The 19,888-nt window shown below is 36.9% G+C and overlaps 1 protein-coding gene across 1 annotated transcript; it reads left to right on the forward strand.

Annotated features, from left to right (window-relative positions):
- Positions 1 to 236: 236 nt before the first annotated feature.
- klf5l (Kruppel like factor 5 like) lies at positions 237 to 18,085 on the forward strand. Its single transcript, XM_081390235.1, has 4 exons — positions 237 to 584; positions 5,986 to 6,772; positions 6,893 to 6,952; positions 17,457 to 18,085. The coding sequence occupies exons 1-4, from the start codon at positions 414 to 416 to the stop codon at positions 17,633 to 17,635; spliced, it is 1,197 nt and encodes a 398-aa protein (XP_081246361.1). The 5' UTR covers positions 237 to 413; the 3' UTR covers positions 17,636 to 18,085.
- The last annotated feature ends 1,803 nt before the right edge of the window (positions 18,086 to 19,888 follow it).

The following is a 19,888-nucleotide window of genomic DNA, read 5'->3' on the forward strand; positions in this document are numbered from 1 at the left end:
AAGCACAATTGTTTGGTTCATAAACTAAACAGGGTTCCACCTCAAATATCGTTTATATAGATAGCTGTAATGAGGGGAAAAACTGTTTACAATACGATAGCATCGATGTCATTTTCTTGATGGTAAAGCCTCCATGTTATACACCTCTCAGGTGAGCCACGCCCTCCTGCACTGTGATTGGAGAAGCCGCTATTTCCTTCGCTCTGAATGGCCAAGGCAGATGTCACTCATGTGCTACGTGTCCACAGTGTGATACTTTACAACAGGTAAGGCTACCTGAGGGACACAGGGAGGGTTTTTGGATACACCGCGCGTCTGGATGTACCGACCAGGACGTTTACAATAACCCCGTTTATGTGTATTCGTAATTAAGAATAATTTTTTAATATAATATTCGTCATTTGCATATTGAAATGGCAAGTGTAGGACTGGCCGTAAGCGCCCCGAATACAGAAGAGAGAGCCGTTTTCACGCAGCTTAAACCCGTGCGGATGTGTGGCGCGGATGGCCCGGAGGACTCGTCCGTGTTTGAGGACGTCAAACCCGCGGTTAGAATCCCAACAAACACTGTTGAAATGGCTCAGGTATGACAGGCGCTCTGTGGTGTCAATACTTTCAATATCTCAATACCTCAATATCACAATAAAGATAGAGCAGATGCAGTGTAAGAGAAAGCACCTGATCAGTAATAGAAAATAATCTTTATGAAAGGCTTCCTGCAATGCAAGTATTTGTCTATTTAAAGAAAAAAAAATATATTGATAAAATATTGAATGTAGCTATTACAGGCATCTTTTTGAGGCTGTGTAACCTATGTTCTCATTGCAGTGTGCATGTTACATCCTCACATAAGAGGCCACTAAATTACTGTTTATTTGTCTTGCATTGTTTTTACATTTATTCATTTAGCAGGATTTGTATGAAAAGTTGCTTACAAACAATACAAATATCATTATTATTAACATAGATAACAATTAATCTCATATTTTTAATCTTATTTTATACACTACAGTGTAGATGCACTTTAAATTGTTTATTTTACATAAAAACATTTCTCTTTAAATTTGCATCTAGGTTTTGTAATAAACATTGACGTCATATTATTCTCATACTGTAAATGGTGTAGCTTATACTTGACTGTGACTTGACTTGAATATAATATACTTGGTCATGAATATATTCTTCCAGATAAATGGGAGCTCAACCTGCTTTACAAGGGCACTATGATATTAATACTTAACTTGCTAGTAAATGCACAAGTTTGGCCCTTAACATAACCTTCTTTATAAGAGTGCAATCTTAGTATTGGAAAGCGTATTGAAAAGAAAAATAAATGATCAAAATAGAAACATGTACCTTGATGTTTACTGGGGTACAAGAATACACAAATGCTCAGCAACTTATTTGAAGTTATGTATATAATCATGGTGACAATTTAACACTGGGACAGTGATAGTGAGAAGTTTAATGTATTAGCTTCCCCGCAGAGAAAATTCAGATTAAACCACAAGTTCATAGTTCATTTCAGATTTCTGTTTCTCTATAGTTTGCTCTTTGGCTTTGGCCATGGCCATCCATATCTACTACACATTTCTGTAATGTTGTATTTTCTGTTTTGATGATCGTATTCGGAGTCCACAATGGATGGGTCTGAATGGCATACCGAATGTGCTCTGTTGGATCGTATGGGATCCTAACTAGAACACCAGTGTTTATGACTGGTTTAGCCAATGACTGATGACCTCGTTGCACTCCTTCAAAAGCTGAAACAGCCACAGGGCTCATGTAGGTTGTCAGCTTCACTGAAGGAAACCGCCTGGGCCTTCGCTTTGGCCTTGTTAGCTTGTTGACGCCTGTGTTGTGTTGGTGATGAGAAGCATATGCTGACCTCGTGTGCTTTCAAGAATTCAAGTAATTGTTGGAAAAAAGTACCTGCTATTAAAGGAGTCATAATTACCCATAATCATAGTCTAATTTAAATAAAACTGCTTAAATAATCCTAAAAATAATCCTTTTAAGTTAAGATTATCTTAATTACTGACTGATTTTTCACATCTAATCAAAAGATCAATCCATCTCTGAGTGATACGTCCATCTGCAGCTCTTTTGCTGTAATTTACTTTAATTTTCGGTATATGGTTTCTTCACAGCGTTTAACAAATCCAGAAGTCACTAGTCATATCCACTGCTGTGACGAGCAGTCAAGATGGTTCCTTCACTATTCATTGGCCTGAAAAGCCAAAACAACTGTTATCTATTTCCCCCAAAGCCATAAAACATCATTTTCGTCTCAAAGGTTTTGTTTTCTCTTGCTTCTGCCCCTCGAATGATTTGTGCTGTTATGGCTCTAGTAAACAGACAAGAAGCCTATCAGTTCTGGTTTATTGGGATCTGTGGAAATCTCCATCTTTTTGAATTCCTTTTGGCCATAAAATGCAATTATTTCAAAGGGAAAGACCATTTGTGTTGTAATTCGGAAAAAGGTCTTTGGGCTAACCGGCTACTTGGACCTTGAAATAGGCTGGGAAACTTTGAGAAGGACACATACCGTGGTGCGGTTCTACAAAAGCAATCTTTGGCCAACTATGATCGCAATTTCCATTGAACTCTATTATGTTGGTAATGACGGAACTTGCGACCATAGTTGACTTTGTGTGTGTGTGTGTGTGTGTGTGTCATAAGTCATACAACTTTGGAACAGCATGTGGGCGAGAGACCTGATAACACAATTTTTCTTCTTGCGTGAATCCCTTTAAGAGCGAATGAGATTTTTCAAGAAAGTGAGCCGTATTTTTAAAGAACGTTGATACTGAGCTGCACGAAAACCTCCATCTTATTTATCTCAAAGATTATTTTTATGCCTAACTTGGCTCCCAGTCGTTATCGGTCTCTAAAATACATAACTGAGCAGTTGTAAATGTTCTCCAATCATTAACTCAGTTCTTGGGCCAGGGTTCAGCTGCTGTTCCTTCTCCTCACACATACCCAGTGAACAGAACCGGGTCTCCAAGGCCAACGGAGGCCATGGCCAAGTGCACTTGCCTCTCTGCCAGTGCCACCACAACACAAGGCCCGTTTGTGCCCTGGACTAAGAGCAGGGGCAGTACGCTTGCCAGGTCTGGAGATAAAGCGAAAACTATTTTCCATTAATTACCTGGGTTTTAACTTTCCAAAGCTGTCCTGAAGGGGATGAAGGTGGAATTGTTGCGGTTAACACTGAGAGTAGTACAATCGTCTGCAGTAAATGGCTCATCCGCAGCGACTTGAAAAGCTGCAGAAGCGTCAGCATTCATTGTACATTCCCAGAGAGTACATGACCTCACACGTTAGGGTATGAGTTACCTGAAAGGATGAAGATATTTGTACATGAAACCACATCAGTGGGTTGCCAAGGAAATGCATTTTGACAATACACGCCTTATTGTTGACATAGCTGCCACTTCAGACAGCTGGGCATTGCAGTGCTTTTGAAATGTTTATTGTCTAATATAATAACTGCAGTGAGGACAACAATAAAGGCAGTTGTGTATTTAATGTGGGGTCCAAATGTCTGTGATCACATTAATAGAATTAAAAATAAAACTATAAGTAGTTTAGCCTAATCTTGTATTGTTAACAAAACTACTTTGTTAAATATATATATATATATATATATATATATATATATATATATATATATATATATATATATATATATATATATATATATATATATATATATAGTCAAACCAAAAATTATTCAGACGCCAGATTTAATTTTTAATATTTTTTTTACTAGTGGGTGCAGGACACTATAGTTAATTTCATACAGTGGATTACCAGTCAAATTTATAAAAATTTGGGACCAGACACTTTGACCTGACCATGTTTTGCTTAAGTGTTTTTTTCATTAATTGGTAATGCAACCTTTTTACACCACAGACTGAATAAAATTAAGCATTTCTTGGTAATTGGTTGACCTAAATTGGTATTATCTAATAGTGTACTACTTAAATTTAACAGCTGACAGCTATTCAACCTAATTCATTTGTGAGACAGTCTAACAGAAGGATGGACAAAACCAGTGAAATATCAACTGATTTGATAACTCTGTGTTCTTGTCATAATTAATTACCATTTTCTAAATTATAGAGAATAAACTGAGAAATGTTGAAGGTGTCTATATATATATATATATATATTCTTAATCAAAATTATATTGATAAGATAAAACGTCATGATAACGAGAAAAAAAATTCTTGATGGTTACACGCACCACATCATCGAAGTTTAGAGTTTACTAGTTTTTGAAAACCATATGAAAGCAACATGACTACAAAGAGTAGTAACGTTTCAAAGAACTTGAAGCTTGAGTGCTGCTGTCCCAGCAAAAAGATGACATAAATAATCATTCTGAAATGTATTAATTTTTTCGTATATAAAATAATATAAATTGTTATGAAATATGAAAAATAGAAGCATTCTTCACTGGTCTTTATTTTGGTTACACGCTGCAGACACTATGGACTGTATAAACCTGGAACGTTTCGTTCAAGACAGGTATTTACGTTGTTCAGGTTTTTGCATGTGCTAACCATTTCATCATCGCTCATTTGACTTGTCAGTTGACTGGTTTGGTAAATCTGGTTCTTTATAATCGCAAAAATGCCCTCATTTATCAGTCTCGGGGGTTTACAGCAACGTTGCACCTGAATGGCTCTCCAGGGTGCACTCGTTTTTTAGAGTTCTATTTTTATACATTGTTTGTGCCCATATCTCCTCTTGCTATCACATGTCACTGTTTTGGTTTTGCTTTGTGTTCTATAGTCCTTCATGGCTGCCACACCTATGAGGTTTCTGTTTACTCTGTGCTGCATTAGAGCACTATGCAGAGAGCTCTTGGCTTTGTGCGCGCGGTTAAAGCAGGGAATGATCTCCCACTGCTTGTGTCAGGCACTGTGATCACAAATCAACTTCATCTAGTGTGAAAGACAATACATAGTATATTCTTGCCAAATCTCTTCACTCAAAACAATCTTTTTGAACAGCTGCGGTGAAGTGAAATGAGTAAAATGGCAGAACAAATATCTCAGTTTGATGCCAGCTAATCCAATTACCAAGACACACACAAAAGATATCTACCTGGACTGCATGCAGACAAACAAATAAAAATGACATTCAATAAACTTAATTAAATTAAGTAAAATATTTCCAATTAAATTTATCCTTTTCATAAATCCATTTCAATTTTAGTTCTGGTCTTGTTATACAACTTAAAATAATTCAGTTATACCTACTATATACCATGAAAATGAAGTAAATTTGATTTTCTTTTTTTGTCTTTTGTCAAAAAAAATTTGATTGTCTTTTTTTTTCCAAAATAAAGAAAGTCATTGGCTATTTTCTGGCATTGAACAATTCATAAATAAATTACTGTATTTTAATTGAAGTGCTAAATTAAATAAACTACATTTAAAAAAAAAAAAAAAAGATAAATTTCCTGTCACTTGTCAGTCTGGATTTCTGTACATCTGGTTATGCCAATGATTTATATTAAAACGGACTTCCATTTTACAAATTTAGTTTGATTGCATTCAACAAAATAAAATTGTAATAAAATATTCAGTTGAAGCGCAAAAAGATTATTTCTATTAAAAAAATATATTATTACTATATAATATTATCACTATTATTATGTGCAAATCTTTTGATGTAACAGAGTTTTATTGGCATACTCTTAAAAATAAAGGTTCCAAAAGGGGGTTTTCGGGTTCTCCAAAGAACCTTTCAGTGTTAGCGGTTCTCAAAATAACCTTTTTTTTTCTTAGTGTGAAGAACATTTTAATAATCTAAAGAACTTTTTTTTTCCACTATAAAGAACCTTTTGTGCAATGGAAAGATTTAATGAATGTTAAAAGTTCTTCATGGAACCACCGATGCCAATAAAGTAGCCTAGCTTTATTTATAATAGTGTACTGTATCATAATCATCTTCTGTTCATTTCAGACACGGATGGAGATGGATAAATATTTGCCCCAGAGCGGCCCGGTGCTTACCCAAAACATGATGGATAAGAAGTACCGTCGGGAAAGTGCCTCAGTGGTGGATGAGTATTTTGCAGATGAGAAGCCTGCCCCTTACAGTCTCAACATTAACGTTATCCTGCCCAATACCACACATCTTCGCACTGGCCTTTACCGCCCAAATAAACCTCCAGTGCATCAGATCAAAACCGAGCCTGGCGTGGACGAACCTTGCGGCATTCAGGCGCTCCCCGAATTCACCTCCGTCTTCAGTGTGCCCCAGACGGTCAACAGCCTCTTCATCAAACCCGACATGTCTGTCGCAGACGAGCTCCACATCGGCCCTCAGCAGCCGTCAGTCTACCAGATGCCCGTCAGCAGCAGCGACCTCACCACAATGACTTTCTCCCAGAGTCAATCCATGAACGGGATCGGCTCGTCCGGCAGGACCATGCTCAACCTGAACACTGTGGCCTTGACAGCGCAATCTGGTGAATTTGTAATGCCCGAGCCGTTCTTCACTTCACCCCAGCCACACAGTTTGCCTCCATCGCCTCCCAACTCCCAGCCCGGTAGTCCGGAGAACCAGGCAGATCTCATTACCTCCCCTCCCCCACCGTACCAGGGTAGAATGGGAATGAAGGTTGGACAGATGACCCCTCACTCCATGCTAATGGCCCACGGTCAGGGCATCCTCACAGGGCCCAGATACAACCGACGGAACAACCCTGAGCTGGAGAAGAGAAGAATTCACCATTGTGACTTCCCAGGTTAGTGTGCCTTTCCAGTAAATAGTTTGGATTACATGATGTGCCATGTCTTCCAGAAGATGAGCAGAGATTATCAGGGACTTTTGTGAACTAACATTTGGGCAATTTTCTCTGTACCAGGATGCACTAAAGTTTACACAAAGAGCTCTCACTTGAAAGCACACCAAAGGACTCATACAGGTAAGAAACCAAACACAGGCACCCAAAAAATTAAAATGATGCAATTATTTATTCACCCACATGTCGTTTCAATGGCATATGATTTTCTTTTAACTCCGTGGAACACAGAGAAAGGAGATATTGAAGAACGTTTCCATCCAATTACAGTTTATGGAGACTGAGGATTTTCAAGCTTCATAAACGGTGCAAAAGCAATTTAAAAATATCCCACAAGTCTTCTGAAGTCATACAATTGCTTTGTGTGAGGAACAAACAAAATGTAAGTCGTAATCTTGACATCCGCCCTTGTCAATTTTCCTCAATCGGCGTGAATCCAATCTAAGATTCCAAAAGTTTTGTTTATGAACCTTAAGCATTTCAATCCCATTCACATATTACATGTGCATTACTTGTATTCTGAACAAAACGTCAGTCAAAAAGTGTCCAGTCAGTGCACTCAGAACCTGAGCTACTGCAAGCATAATTGTTATTTTTGCCTTGATGACAAATGTAAAAAGAAAGCTGACATATGTCAGAAGAACAAGCTAACATGTAGTAAATATATTCAGTCCCCTCCACTGACAAGTTCATGAACATACAGACATAAACATGCAAGCATACGCATCATGGCAATGATGTTTTTGAATCTAATTGAGAAAAAAGTTGGATTTAAAGGTGCAGTAAGCGATTTCTGAGACATGCTGTTGAAAGTGGATCAGCCCGAGTACCACAACAAACTTGTAGCCAGTCAGCAGAAGGGGGCATGTCCACTCATGAGAGAGATTGAGCAAGAGGGAGATTTGAAGAAAGACTGTTGGAAGAGAGATGGCTGAGAGACATTACAAAAGAGAAAAGCAGAGGAATATCACTGGGAAAAGAAGAGTTCTGATCAGGCAAGAGCTTTAGGCCCCGTGTTAATAATAGAAAAGCTTTCCAGCGCTGGAGAGACCTCAGTGGGAAGGCCTGAAAACGGACGCCGAGGTTGTGTTGTCTCTGCTCCATACAGGGTATGTGAGTAGCATTGGTTTTGAGTGTGTGTGACTTGTGTACTCTGTTCATTTTTTGTTATTTCTTGTCGTTAGTTCATCATCTTCGCTTCATTTTTCGCAAAGCTTTATTTTGCTTTGCTTTTGCTATGATAAAGAGACATAAACTCTTGCATTGTGAGTTTTATGCATTTTGGGGGCAGAGCAATGAAGGGAGGGGGAGTGCTTGGATTGATTTCATATATCAACCGTGTTCAACAATGCTTCTTAGAAATTGCTTACTGCACCTTTAAGCATTTAAATGCTTATACAGTATGTTCCCTACTGATCAGATTTTTTCAGGTCTACACCATCTCTTTCAAACGAATCAAGGATCAAGCTCAATCGGATTGATTGAGGAGCTTACATGAAGGCTTTTCAGTCCAGTTGATCCATCAATCTGATAATAAACAGATTATTTGGATCCATGTAAACTTAGCTGGTGATGCAGTTGCATCATTTAAAAGCTCGCTGGAAGGGAAGATTACCAGTGAATAGTGCCTTACATTTGGTCTGTTTCTCACACAAAGCAGTCATATTGCCCTCAGAAGACTTGGAATATTATTATCACTAGTGATTCATAGTTCTTTTGAATCACCTTTTTGATACTTTTATTAGTTGTAACTGCATGTTAAAGAACGGCAGATCCATTATTCAAAACTTCTTATTCTTGTGTTCCACAGAAGACAGAAAGTCATACAGGTTTGGAACAACATAAGGGCGGTTAACTATTCCTCTAAAGTTAGAAGCAGTTGTTACTACTTGACCAGATGCAATGTACCATCAACACAAAAGCTACAAATACAGCAACAGCTTGCAGAGAAGATGACAGCCTAAGGACAAGCAATGTAGAAAGACAGAGAACAGGGTGGAGGGAGAGATTAATCGACTCTCTTTTCATGCTTTTATACACATTGTGTCTGCATGCCTGTACAAGCCCTGCATGCTTTCCCGAGGGGGGAATCGGCAAGTGGCGGAGGAAAAACCTGTTCCTCCTGCTTTTTCTGTCTGTGTTCGGGGAAGGAGTGAGTCGCTGGGAGAAAATAACTTGGCAGTTTCAGTGTGTTCAACTCTGTAAGATGAAACCCACTGCAATCCCAGCACACTTTAGAATTAAACCGAAATCTTCCCTCCCAACACCTATGGGTGCAATTTTTTTTAACACAATGTTAAGCTGATAAAAGCACCTTTTCCGCCTAGTTACCTTTTTTTTTTTTTTTTTTTCGGGGTGGTCACCGTGAATGCAGAGGGATTCCCTGTAGCCTGAGGTATCATTATTGTTGTACTCAGTTCTCTGACTCACTGATGCCCTAGAGGTTTCTATGTAACTCTGTTTAAGCTTATCTGAATGTTCCCTTGTGGTACGTTAGGAAATCAAATAGGTGTTGGCGCAGTGCAACAAGTACTAGCATGGATGAAACTAAAGCACTTAGCCATTTGAGATTGTGCCTTACTACGTATTTTAGTACAGTTAAGGGTCAGTCCTTGGCATGATTAAAATGAGTGCCTAAAACTACCTTAATTGTGGTAAAAACATGGCTTTGTGTGGTTTATTGCATTATTTTGGTGGCGAACAAAATCATTGAATATGTCGCATCTCACTGCTTTTCTTCTCAGACCATGAACAAAAATTCAATATTTAAAAGCGTGTTTTGAGATTTTTGATTTCTAAATTTTTTAATAGTTTTATTTTTTTCAATAGGCCTAATTAATTCCACGAAATTTACCACGGAAATGTAAAACAGCCTTGAGTGGCTTTTTGCATTATAATAAAAGACACCAGTGTTTAATATATAGTTAATGTATTCTAATAATTTGGCCTGTAAAAAAATAAATGATTTAAAAAATATCAAATAATTACTTGATTAATAATCACAATGCACATAAAGAAAATTATTCGTACATGTAAACATTTGCTGAGAAAAGCCCCTAAATAATTGCCTGGCTAACGTCAGACCTCTTTCTCATTGAGACGTGGTCTGGGAACCATATGTTAATTTTCTCGTATTTGAGGCGTGGTTTATGAATGCCCAGAGCCGTTTATTGGGCAATCTATTGAATGTCTATCAAATGCGCCTGTACGTAGCTCATAGCCAATCGTTTCAATTATACCAGATGATGTATGTAGAGCGACAGAAATTCGACGAGGAAGAAGACGAAATAAACTTGCATTCTAAACTACTTAGAACACGATCTAAAGCTGCATCGAAAGGTAACTTCGCGTCTGCTGCCATGTTGGATCCATAGATATAAACAAACTGCTTCGGTGTGTCGCATTGACGTCGTCATCGTCTTGCTGCTCCCTCCCCGTTCTGTGATTGGTTCCCTTTTTGAGGGGAAAATCTGGTCCATGGTATCCAGGCTGCCTAGCAGCGTGAATAAAATCGTGCAAGGCAGCATGGGGAAACCCAGGCTACCTAAATGAAGGTAATTTAAGAGAAAAATGCAAAAAAAAAAAAAAAAACTATTAATTCCACTAAACCAACACATTAATTTCACAGTCCACATAATAAAAATATAAATAAATTATCTGGCAGAAGAAAAGTTTAATTCAAATAGCCTGTAGTCTGTAAACGGTTGCCGAGTTGGAGTTTTATAGAATGTAAAGTAATATAGAACAGCTTTTGGAGTCATAACTATGTATCTATTTAACACAATCTATTTTCACATTTATTTTTAAATGGAGTATTGCATTAACCTTTTATGAACCTTTTAAAAGCACCGGTCACCGAACATTTAATTTTCGAACTACCGTGATACAACAACCAACATAATAAAATATTGCTAGATTCACTTTTTTGAAGAAATGTCGGCTGGGTTATTTAACCCTCTGTCCATCAGCATGGTATGTTTCTGTTGTTCACGTCAGGTCATCATTCCTCAGGTGGACATGGTTTGGAGTTGTATTTCAAAAGATGTTGGGGGTTGGGAAAGATCCCGCCGCACTGAAAGCTGTCAAACAACAGTTAAGAGCTCTAGAACATTCTGTGCTGACAGATGAAAGTGAAAACAGGTCTATAACACGGGTAATTTTAATGTCTTCAGGAATGATGTGTTCTTTTCACAAGATCAAATAAACTATGTCAGGATGTTCTAGATGTGCTCTGACTAAGCAATTAAATACAAGCCTGCAAAACTTGTTGTTAGCTTTGTAACCTAAGTAGTAATTTAAGCAGTTAGCTTGGGTTATGCTAACGGCTCTTAAAAAAAAAAAAAAAAAACTTTGCCTTTATAGTGGAGCATATCTAAACATGCTTCAAAGGAATTGTACAGAATATATTCTTGCAGCCTTATCCTGTTTATAATGTGCTAGCCCCACGGTTGTCAAACTGGGGTACGCGTACCCCCAGGGGTACGTGGACTGATTTCAGGGGGTACGCGAATTGCCGGTAATCTTGACAACCGCACCACCGCGGTGGCTGAGTAGTACCGGCGGTGGTTTGCCAAAAAAAATTAATGCTGTTTTACATTAATATTATGACACACAAAGCTTTGTTTACAAAATAAATAATAGGTTAGCAATTAAATGTTATATCGCAGCCATGGAAAAGTTTGAATTCATGACGAATGAGAGAGTTGTGCGTGAGCCCATAAACTTAAGCTTAGTCGGCTTTGAATTCTGGTTTGCAATCTGGTCATCCGATTATTAGCGAATTTAAAAATATTTCATTAGTTATTCCTTATAGAGAGCTTGAACCGTCTACTTTTAAACAAAACAATTCAAAACGAAAATAAACCGACTAACATATGCATGTAATCCGTATGAAGTGTGCATTTCTCTCTATAGGCGCGTTCATGCGAAGATGACGAGTCAGCATCGTCAACAACTAACTAACACTGACACAAAAAAACAAACACTTTATTAATAAACTATTCAAATGTCTCATTGCTATATTTGACACATTCATTACTTTTGAAGGGTCTTTGTGACAGCTGTTATGTGCGTTATTGGCAGCGTCACCCTCTGGTTACATGAACTCGTCACCACCGCATCAGCACCAGAACATGGAGATTTTATTTTAGAGAATGATCGCACAACAGACATTAGAACATTAGATATTCTATAATTAAATCAACTAATCGAATATTCAAAAATCGTGACTCATCCCTGCATGGAATCTCTTGTTTCTTTTCCCATATCTTCACTCGCGTCTCACCCATTTCCAAAGGGGATTATAAACGTTTCTTCCTTTGTTCGCTTTTAGGTCGATTATTTTCGTATTCTTTACTGTGTTAGGACAGATAGCCTACATTTTTACTTGTACGTCAAATTCTTTTTAACACAGTTTGTGCTTGTTATTAGACATATGATAATTGGTAAGGCGCGTCAAGTTCATTTGTAAAGCGCGTTTCACACGCGCGGGTAATTTTAGTTTGGCTTTCTCTGGCAGTGCGCAAACATAGCCTAAATGCCATATCAGTGGCTAAATGCCCTTGTGGAAGATAGAATTCGCTCTTCATACCTTTTACAAGTAGAAAACATGAAGATACCAGAAAATAGATCGATGGTCTCTTTCCTGCTCGTGTCCCACATCCCTCTCAAAGAGCAGAGCGGTAGGCTGTATCACGCGTCTTTGTGTGGAAAATTTAACGAAAGTTTTTATTTATTTATTTATTTTTAAATAGATTCAACTTTATTATATTATGTAGGTTACCAGTATTTACTGATATTTATTTCAATGCTTTACAGGCTTTAGTGTGTTGTTTCTTTGTTTTGTTTTTTTATTTATTTCAAAACAACCACCAGACCACCGCAACACCGCCGGTATTTGGGTCCATTACTACCGCGGTGGTAAAAAACTGCCACCGTCACAGCCCTATTTGTATCATATGTTGACTTTTGATTAGATTTGTATCATATGTTTATGATTCTATTCACTATTCTCGACAAAATTGATAAAAATAAATATTAATAATAAAAAAAAAAAAAACTTGTTAACAATTGGTGGTGTTGGGGGTACTCCGGAAGATCTATAATGTCTCAGGGGGTACATGCCTGTTAAAAGTTTGGGAACCACTGTGCTAGCCTAACAGCTTCCACAATGCAAAACTTTCACAGGGGCAGTTTACACGAAACCGTTTTTAACCAAAAACCTTGTGTTTTGTCCATTCATTTACACGACAACAGCGTTTTGCCTGAAAACGCGATTTTTGAAAACATGTTTCGAAGTACACGTTTTTTGGAAATGATACAGTGTAAGCAAAAGCGCAAATCTGTGAAAACTGAACTAGAGAATGTCTAATAAGGGGAGAACTTCCACTCTCAGTAAACTTCTGGCTTCTGAACTGGTCGCAGTTCCACTCTGGTTCCATATGAGGGCGCTCACAGGACGAGTGCAGAATGAATGGAGGTCTATGGAGCTATACCCCTCAAAATCCACTTTTCTCAGGATATAATTTTTGTCTAGTAATTTGAATGTTGTATTGGAAAGGAGATGCAAATAAATTACACATAGCTGGGTGTTAGATTTTTTAGAGTCACTTATTTGCATTAAAAAGTCTTTTAAAATGTCAATGATGCCATACACATCGTACGACCAGAGATACTGCTTTACGGCAATCCTTCAGTCACTTTGGTGCTTTCGCGCTCTGCACTTTCTTTTCTTTCGAGGCATCGACAACACAGCTGACAGGTAAATACACGTGCTAGAAGAGTTTTTGTTTTGTTTGTTTCTGGTCCCGCTTCGGATGCCACCATGCCATCAAGTGGTATCTCTGGTCGTAATCAGTCCTTCACTGACCAATCAGCGTTCATTAATAGAATGCTAGCGTGTTATGGGCAACAACAACTTATCCTGTAAGAAATCGAAACACAAAACAACGTTCATTCAACTTTCGACCTATAACCCATGTTAAACTTGCAAAACCTACAATCAAATCTGAGATTTCTCAACGGCAATCGGGTGAAAGAGACAAATTTAGCCGTCTAGCTCCATAGACTCCCATTCATTTTGCACTCATGGGCGATCGCCCCCAGTGGAACTCTGGTGGAACTACAACCAAAATTCGGTACAATAGGACTTAATAGGGAGTGGCCAGGCTCTCCGTAGACGGGCTCTGACTGAACTCATGCGCATGCGTATTACGTGTTCAGTCTATATGCACATAGTGTTTCTTTACAAAGTGACGTCGCCAACTATTGGCCTGGTAGAATAATACAGCGTTTTTAGTCATTTTCACGAATCCGTATAAACAGGGATTGTTCTGGCGACGTTATACGCAAAAAGCACAAAGGGAAAACTTTCCTGTTTTCAGTACATCGTTCTGAAGTAAATGTACCCTAATTACTTTGAGGGTAATTGGTGCGTTTGTGAAAGCCTGTATTATCTTAGTAATTGAACTTGCTGCCCACCTTCCTCAAACAGAAGCCACTGATAAACATCTTACAATGGTGATTTTATGGCTATCCCTATGAGTTGTGGAGGTTATAAGCGATAATGGTTGTGTTGTAATACTGTTCTCTTTAAGTGAATTCGAATTAATGCTAAAATTAGCATTTTTTATGTCGATTTGCGTGGTTAACCATATTCAACCTCCTTATTTTTATGTCTTTATAACGGCTGTGTGTGCGCAGTAAAATGCTTTAGCGATAACAAATTAGCCGTTGCACAACCTCCAGCTAACCAAATAATATCTCTGTTGTTTGAGCTTGTTGGCCCTTAAACACAGATTCCACAAGCTGAAGTGTTTGATGGGGGCATTACCTTGTTCAAGACCCTGAGCTATTGGAGTCTTTTGTCAGAAGGGCATTTGTTCATCTCCTTTTGAATTCTGGTTTCATGTTTAGAAAAAGAGGAGGGATGAGCGCTAAGCTTAAAGAGCTTTCAGCACCATTCAAACAGCCAGTCAAAGAGATGAATTTGTGCTCTCTTCAGATATTTCCCATATCCGAGAGCTGTGTAGTTTCACTGTGGTAAAGTTAGTAGCTGAACTGAAACATGATATTTCAGAAAACTTATTGTTTGATGTTATGTGGTTAAACAACTCTTATAGAAAGCTAGTGTTTATTGGAGTATAATAAGGTTCCAAAGAGACAAAGAAAATTAATACTTTTATTCAGCAAGGATGCTTTAAAATGATCAAAAGTGACAGTAAAGGCATTTATAATGTTACTAAAGATTTCAATTTAAAATAAAGTCCTTGAGAACCTTGAAAGGAGGTTTTTATGTTTCCACAAAAATATTAAGCAAAAAATATTGTTAAATAATAATAAATTATTATAAAGCATATTAGAATGATTTCTGAAGGATCATGTGAGACTGAAGAAGACTGGAGTAATGATGCAGATTTTTTTCTTTGCCATCATATGAATAAATTACATTTTTAAATATATATATATATATATATATATATATATATATATATATATATATATATATATATATATATATATATATATATATATATATATATATATATATATATATATATATTAAATTGTAATAATATTTCACAATATTAATGTTTTACTGTATTTTTGATCAAATAAATACAGCCGTGGTGAGCATAAGAAACTTTCAAAAACATTTTTAAAAAATCTTGCCAACCCCAAATATTTGAATTGTATGGATTTTTTTTCTTTTTTCTTTTTCTTTTTTTTTTATTAAAACCATGGCCAGTTAGAAGTATTTATAATGGATAATAATAAAAAAATACACATTTTTGTAAGGTGTGGTTAAAAAAAGTTTTGGACCTTGCTCACAGTAATTCAGGTAATGCACAACAACATACCTGTGCTAAAAAAAGTTTTTTTTTTCTATAATGAAACACAAACCTATTATACATGAAAAGCGACCAGAACCTGCTTACATCTGTCAGTCAAACTCCAGTTGTCATGAAATAGCAGTTAACCAAAAGAAAGGGTGGGACTTTCGTTTGACAGCTGCTAATGGAACGCATATAGGATTTGAATTATAACATAAAAATACATACAGTAATAAACAAACTCTTTCTTTCACTTCCCCCTTTTTCTCTGCATCATGCACAAACATACAGACACACATTATTAGTCTATTCATAACATAAAGTGATTTAGTGTGATTTTTGTGGTGGTAGTATCAAAAATGTGTTGAATGAGCATTATCTTTTCACACTGAACGTGGCTTTTCAGGATTCAGTGCTGTGGCAAACCTCACAATGTCAGATGTTATCAGTGTGTGTTAAGCGTCATGGAAATGACTTCCGTGTTTACACATGGGAGTTCTATTACTCTCCAAACCTCAAGCACATGCATGTCTAATTCCTCTATAACTGCCATTTAAAAATGTCACAGTACACATTGTAACATGTTCAAGCTGGACTTTGTATGAGCCTGGACTTCGAAACATTGCCTTGAAATAACATAAATGACAGTCATTTGTCTTAAGTTATCTTTTTGCTAATTTTGAAGCAAAAAATATATATAATATATAATAGAATATATAATATTTTCTTAAAAGTTTTGTCGTTTTTGTAACATTTTGTATGTTTTTTTTAAAGCTAAATCAACAATGATCAAAATTATTCTGTGGTGAAGTAAATACTACAGGAAAAAACTAATGTAATTTCTACATGAAAAAATAAATTCTGTATTAGTACTCAATTCAAGCTTGTAGAAATTAAAGCGTATATATCAACAACATAAAATTAAGTTAAAACTACTTAAAGCTGTAGTCAAAATGTATATAAGCAACTAGTACATCATGAATCCATTTTCCAAACTGTGTTTTTGTCTTATCCTGAATCACTATGGTACACCAATAGTACGTGTTTATATTCTGACTATTTTAGACGCCAACCGCCACGGATTAACCGAGTAACTGCATGACTCGTCATAGACATAAACAAAGAGAAGTAGCTCCGGCTACAATGCAAGACGCATGCAGTTCTACTTATTAACCACTAGAGCGCCAAAAGTTACAGACTGCAGCTTTAACTTTTCTGATACTGATGTTCCCATGATGCACTGGGGCATAATTAGTAAGGTTGATTTTTCGCTGTTTTACAGCTGTATTTACACTGTTTTACCAATGCTTTTGTTGTTAGGTTTAGTAACTTGCCATTTTGTGACATATGAAGTTAATTTTCTACTCAAAAAGACATTGAATTATAGCGTCATTGTGTATTGTGTAACAAGTATTGAGGTCTCTGTGCTCAGGTGCCATGTTACTTCTGTTATGTAGATATGGTATCTACACAATATCTTTTGTATTATTTACGTAGATGTTTCTAAGCATACACTTCAAAGCGTGGTTTAATTCAGTGTTAATTTTTACTTAAACAACATAGAAAAACAACAAAGTAAGCTTCAACTAAGTAGAAATTACTCAACAAACTTTTTCTGGCCAAGTTCAATTTTCTTTGTTAATTTTACTTAACTTAGTTAAGTAGAGTTTACCTAATTCCATATGTGAAATTGACTTAAATCTGTGTGCAAAAACTTGCGAAAGAAAACTAAATTTTATTCTCTTTTTTTTCAGTGAATGTGATTTAACTCTGTTTTCTTTTCTTTTTTTGTGTAGGTGAGAAGCCATACCGATGCAGTTGGGAAGGATGTGACTGGCGTTTTGCCCGCTCGGATGAACTGACGCGGCATTACCGCAAACACACTGGCGCGAAACCCTTCAAATGCATCGCCTGCAGTCGCTGCTTCTCTCGTTCAGACCACCTGGCACTGCACATGAAGCGCCACCAAAACTAATGGATTCACATCAACTTTCATAACAGTTTTATTGTTCTAAATATTTCACAATCATTCACGTATACGAAGATCAAACTAATGAAAGCTCTCCACACATTTTGTCATGAAGAGGACTGGACATCACAGCAAAGAGCTCCAACAGGATGTATACTAATGTACATATGTTTTGTATGTGTTTATGTTTGTAGATTAATGTGAAAAGATGTTATGAATTTTATACTTGACCTCCATCCACTTTGTCTGATTAAATTTGGAAATGTTCCTTGGGAACGTATAGTGTCTTCCTAATAACTTGAAATGTAAAGTTTGATCTATTAATTCCAAGGTGATAGTTAATTGTTCATTTTAGACAATGCTAGTCTATACTATTTATATGGAATTTCCCACTCACAAAAAGTTGTTTGCTTTTGGGTAAGATGCTGCGATAAAAAATAAATGTTTGCTGTTCTCACAGTTGTGTATCCATGGATACAAATCTTTATGAGATTGTAAAAAAGTAGCGCTCAGATCAGTCAACTGTTTGACATTTCGGCTCTTTGTATGACTGTGATGAATGTGAAAAATGAGCTCACAAGAGCCCCATTTGACCATGTGTGCCAAGTTTGTATTTCACACAACAGTTGATTGTTTTATAAAGGTAAGAAACTTTAAAGAAAATAAGTGACGAGAGTGCGATAAGTGGAAAGTTTTGAAACTTCACAACAATCCCTTTCTTTTCCCAAGAACAAATTTGTATTGTTGTGGACATCGTAGCATTTGCTTTTGTAATGGGCTCCAAGACGGGTCTTAAAAGTTCTCCAGTTCCCTTTGTACATGTCCTACTCTTATGAAGGGAACTCTGATGGATCAAAAGGTACTGTACATATACTGTTGTTAAAGTTTAACTACATGTAAATACTTTTCTCTTTGAAGCTGATTGTTTTTATTATGAACAAATGGGATTTTGCTACGTTTGTCTTGAATGTGGGTTAATTGAGTGTGTAGGTCTTGCATACTAAGTGATCAGTTTAACATTTTGTATGTAGTAGTTTGAATACAGAATTTTGAAAATAAAAGAATAATCACATTTCATAGCTAGTGTCTTTTCAAAGTGTTCTGTATGTTAACATGCTTCCTTGACACTTGATGAGTGGAATGACATTTGAATAGTACGTAGTTAATACTTAGCTATGGAGACAGACTTTCCATGTTATATTTATGAGGGGCAATAATTCTTGGAACTATAAGAAGGTGGACTTTTACTTACTCTCTAAGAAATGCTGGGTTAAAAATAACCATTGCTAGGTCATTCTGACCCAGCTTGTTGGGTTTTATACATTTAACTCATAGTGCTGGGTCAAACAACCGGATTTTGCATCTATGCATATCATATTGTGGAAATCTGCTTTTAAATCTACAATTATTATTTTTTTAAACTGATTGCATAATTGGTGTGATGTTCAATTCAGCTCCCGAGATTGAACAATATTCAATTGAACATAAATTCCGCTTGTATTTAGAAACTAGAACACGGTGTTAGAATGTGACCACAGTCTTCATTATCATTCAAACGAATATAAACTGCTCACGTGCAAGAAGACGCAAAAGAAACGTCTCGATTACGTATGTAACCCTCATTCCATGAGTAGGCGAATTCATGACGACAAATGGGGTTTCACTTAGAAAGCCTCTCACCTTTGAGAATACAAAACGAGCCAATGGCAAGAAAATGCCATGGGTCTGCGGAATTTGCATAGCGTAACTCCGCCCCACCTCGTGGGTATATAAGGAATTATGCTTGCAACGTGCAGTTATGTTTTCTCGCTGAGGAGCCGAGATTGAACTCCGGCATTTCAGCGGTACAGCAGAAGTGGCAGGGAGACGTGACGTCAGAGGCTTACAGTGGAAATACACATGTGGGGGTCGCCCAGAGGGGGAACCATGCACATGGAGGCACCTAGCCAACGCGAAAGCTGCCGGTGGCATAACGTGTTGGGTGTCGCCCAGCCTGCAGCTCTGCAGATGTCTGTTAAGGAGGCGCCATGCGCTAGAGGTATCATCCCAAGAGGAAGCCAGTTTTTGTAACATTTTGTATGTTTTTTTAAAGCTAAATCAACAATGATCAAAATTATTCTGTGGTGAAGTAAATACTACAGGAAAAAAATAATGTAATTTCTACATGAAAAAATAAATTCTGTATTAGTACTCAATTCAAGCTTGTAGAAATTAAAGCGTATATATCAACAACATAAAATTAAGTTAAAACTACTTAAA

Source organism: Scardinius erythrophthalmus, assembly GCF_964197995.2.
Source record: "Scardinius erythrophthalmus genome assembly, chromosome: 17".
NCBI classification, from domain to species: domain Eukaryota; kingdom Metazoa; phylum Chordata; class Actinopteri; order Cypriniformes; family Leuciscidae; genus Scardinius; species Scardinius erythrophthalmus.

Excerpts from the sequence above, each read along its gene's own strand:
- klf5l (XM_081390235.1), top strand. The coding sequence starts at position 414 with ATGGCAAGTGTAGGACTGGCCGTAAGCGCCCCGAATACAGAAGAGAGA. Across the intron at positions 585-5,985 it reads ACACTGTTGAAATGGCTCAG|ACACGGATGGAGATGGATAA; the intron begins GTATGACAGGCG and ends TGTTCATTTCAG. Across the intron at positions 6,773-6,892 it reads TCACCATTGTGACTTCCCAG|GATGCACTAAAGTTTACACA; the intron begins GTTAGTGTGCCT and ends TCTCTGTACCAG.